This window comes from Propithecus coquereli, unplaced genomic scaffold, assembly GCF_000956105.1.
Source record: "Propithecus coquereli isolate 6110/MARCELLA unplaced genomic scaffold, Pcoq_1.0 Scaffold93, whole genome shotgun sequence".
Lineage (NCBI taxonomy): Eukaryota > Metazoa > Chordata > Mammalia > Primates > Indriidae > Propithecus > Propithecus coquereli.
Window position 1 is genome coordinate 4,398,625 of NW_012155618.1, and position 3,654 is coordinate 4,402,278.

General features: G+C 34.9%; 1 protein-coding gene across 1 annotated transcript in view; it reads left to right on the top strand.

Annotated features, from left to right (window-relative positions):
* The window catches only part of GCFC2 (GC-rich sequence DNA-binding factor 2), a 61,747-nt gene that overhangs the window by 15,664 nt on the left and 42,429 nt on the right, over positions 1–3,654 (top strand). Inside the window, 2 exon segments of the mRNA XM_012664864.1 lie at positions 1,847–2,071; positions 2,993–3,087. Of these exon segments, the coding sequence (XP_012520318.1) occupies positions 1,847–2,071; positions 2,993–3,087 (320 nt within the window).

Genomic DNA, 3,654 nt, shown 5'->3' on the forward strand with positions numbered 1-3,654 from the left:
TATGGAGAAACAGGACAGACAAAAATACTCTACTCTTCCTTGAACTTTTACTTCTTTATTGTAGCTTGAGAGAGCATTAGTTTTATATAGCACTAATATTTCACTAATGGGTCCCACTGTTTGTGACTTATTAATTAAACCCTATTAAGTCATTTGCAGGTGAATCACTTCCATAAAAGTATTTCAGTTTTCATAGTCATGTACTTGAATATTTGACCCTAAATGTATCATCTTAACCTTGACTGCACATTAAAATTCCCTACGGGACTATAAAAACATCCTGCTGCTCAGCTCTGCCTCAGATCAACTGAAGCTGAATCGCTGGATGGGGGCCTGGGTATGAGTAGCTTGTCAAGCTTCTCAGGTGATTCTAATATCTACCCAGGGTTGTAAATGTAACCTGCTGTGATGGTTTTGAATCCTAATTCTGCTTTAGCTTATATTGGCTGTACCTGCCAGCTTTGAAGACATGTCATCTTGTCTTCATTCATATCACAATAAAATCATTAAACCAGACAAGATAAAGTACAGAGCTCTGTGGCAGGTCCCTACTTAGCTTCATAATCAACATTTTTTTTAGTATTTAACCAATTAAGAATTCAGTGAACTCTATGATTTACCCCACATGTTTTAACATTAGCCACAAGGAAAAACTCCAACTGTTAAATGCTTTGGGAGGATGAAGAGACACCTGACCTTTATCATTTCCCTGATAGTTTAAAAATAAATACTAGTCAAAAAAAAGTAAATCACTTGATTTTATATTACTTGTTCTTGATGAATATTTATTACTTCATCATTAACTCAAGCACTTTTAAACAAAATACTATAGTTCCACATACATTAAAAAGTGAGAAAGAATGATGATGCCAGACATATTGGTCTGTGATTTCTAAAATCTGTTTCCTTTTTTGTTTGTTTCAGACACTGGAGCATTTGTACATCTCCAGGCATATGGCATGTTTTCTATTTATTTCTCAAAGAATTTGGACCAATTCGTGGGAGAGGTTAGAAAATTTACTTCAGCCTCGGTGCCTTGATGTCTCTTTAATAATTTGAAGTGCTTGATGAAATGGTGAAAATTTCTCTTGCCATTTGTTTACTGTAATATTTTTTTTTAAAGAAATACTTAGATCATACATGAAGAAACTTGCTTTGTATTGGAAGCATTTATATTAATGAGGCTTTTACTGTATAAAATAAAGAAAAAAATAAGCCTCTATTAAGAGTTGTTGCCATTTAAATGTTTTTCACCTAGTAAATGAACCTGTTTCCTTTACACTTTTTAACTTCTCATGTTTATTCATGTGGGACTTACCACAGAATGTCAGAAGCTGACGTTGGCTTCACACCAGTTGTAGTCTGTTTCTCACTCTATTCGTGGGTGCCCGCAGGGGAGGGGCGCGTCATAGTGGAGTACCTCTCTTACTTGCTGAGTCAGACTGGCATGTCATTGATCCTCTTAACTTCTGCAGTACTGAGGAACTCCATGCTCAGTCCTCTTCACATCCCCACCTGACAATCTCAGAGCCTCCGGAAGTGAGAAACATCTAGCCCTCAACAAAGAGTAGCACCTGATAAATAAAAAAAATTAAAAGATAAAATGGAGTCATTTAAGTATATTTTCTGGTACTTCTAAATTTCATATATTTCTCTAAATTGTATTTAATCCCTATTCAATTAATTTTCTTCCTTTACTGATTAGATTTTGAGCCATTACAGTCACATGCATGTGTCAAAATAGTGAAAAATTGAGGAAAATGGTGCCGTTTTTCTTTGTTTAAATGTGAGGAATATTTTATTTCTGTTGGTGTTTGGTTTTCAATGTCCTCTTTGTTACTTTCAGTTAAGATCCCTGATGCAGCTTTTATTCAGGCAGCCCGCAGAAAACGTGAATTGGCCAGGGCCCAAGGTGACTATATTTCTTTGGATGTAAAACATCCCATCACCATCTCTGGTACGAAGAGAAACAGTGATGATGATCCTGAGAGTGAGCCTGATGATCATGAAAAGAGGATACCATTTGCCCCAAAGCCTCAAACACTTAGGCAAAGAATGGCTGAAGAAACAAGTATGTATTTAATTTATTTACCAATATATGAAGATTAAGGCATTTTTCATTAGAATATAACATTATGTGATAAAATTGCCATAAAAATGGAATGTGGTGTCTCATATTGTAAAGATTGTTGATTTTGGCTTTTATTTAGTATCAGTTTGGTCCATGACATTATGGCTTTTAAAAGATGTATCAGTATCAAAATGTTGTTATCAAAGGGTATGTGTAATAATGTTTACTAATGCTTGACCCCCACTTGATCTTTTTTGATGGGTTGAAAAAAATTGTGCAGTATCTTATTTTTGAAATATTGAAAACTATCATTGTCATCTTTATAAACAATTGTTATTTAACATGGAAGCATCTATAGAGATTTTAGGTGTGATGTATTAAAATCTTTCTGTTGTAATAAAAAATTTCCTCTACCAATAATCCTAGTCTCGAAGGACTATTTACATATTTCTCATTATGATATATACATTTTGCTAGGTTTTTGTTACTTGAAATAATTTTTTTTTTTAGAATAAGACTTTGCTTCCTTATAACTGAGAAATTATTTTTACGTTTTTGAATTCTCAGGTAGGAATTGAGAGATCTTTGATAAAGAAAGCCAAACATTTCATTCTTTCTCACTTTTTAATGTATGTGGAACTATAGTATTTTGTTTGGTGATAAGAGTACAGGTTCTGGAGTCAGATCTCTGTGTTCAAGTTCCAGCTTCAACATAGTTCCAGCTTCAAACTCCCAGTGTTTGAGTTTCCTCATTTGTGAAATGAAGGCAATAATAGTGCCTTCTTCCCAGGATTATTATGAAGAATAAATAACATGTAGAGTGGTGGTAAGCCTGCATATAATAAGCCCCCCAAAAATGTTGGCTGCTACAATTGGAATGGAAAAATATTGAATGTTTATATGTGAACTTTTTTTCCCTAGCAAGCGGAAATGCAACAAGTGAAGAAAGTCAGGAAGATGAAAATCAAGATATTTGGGAACATCAACAAATGAAGAAAGCAGTTAAAATCATAGAGGTAATAATTTTTTATACCACATGTATTAGATTCCTATGGCCGCTGTAACAAATTACCACAAACCTGGTGACTTAAAACAACAGACATTTATTCTGTCCCAGTGTGGAGGCCAGAAATCTGAAATCAAGGTGTTGGCAGGGCTTTGCTTCCTCTGAAGGCCCCAGGGGAGAATTTTTCCTTGCTTTTTCCAACTTCTGGTTGTTCCAGGTATTCCTTGGTTTATGACTATATAACTCCTATCTCTACCTCTGTCTTCACATGGCCGCCTTCTCTGTTTCTCTGTTGTGTACGTTTCTCATAAGGACATGTGTCATTGGATTTGGGGCCCACTCAGGTAATCCAGGATGATCTCATTTTAAGATCATTCAGTTAATTACAGCCACAAAGACTCTTTCTCCAAATAAGGTCATATTCACACAGCCCAGGGGTTAAGTCATGGGCGTATTTTTTGGTAGGCCACCATTCAACCCACTACACCACGGATATTATGTTCTTTTTCCACTAAATTATAAATACCTTTCACTTGAGGACACCATATTTTTTTTTTACCTTTTATTTTATACTAAC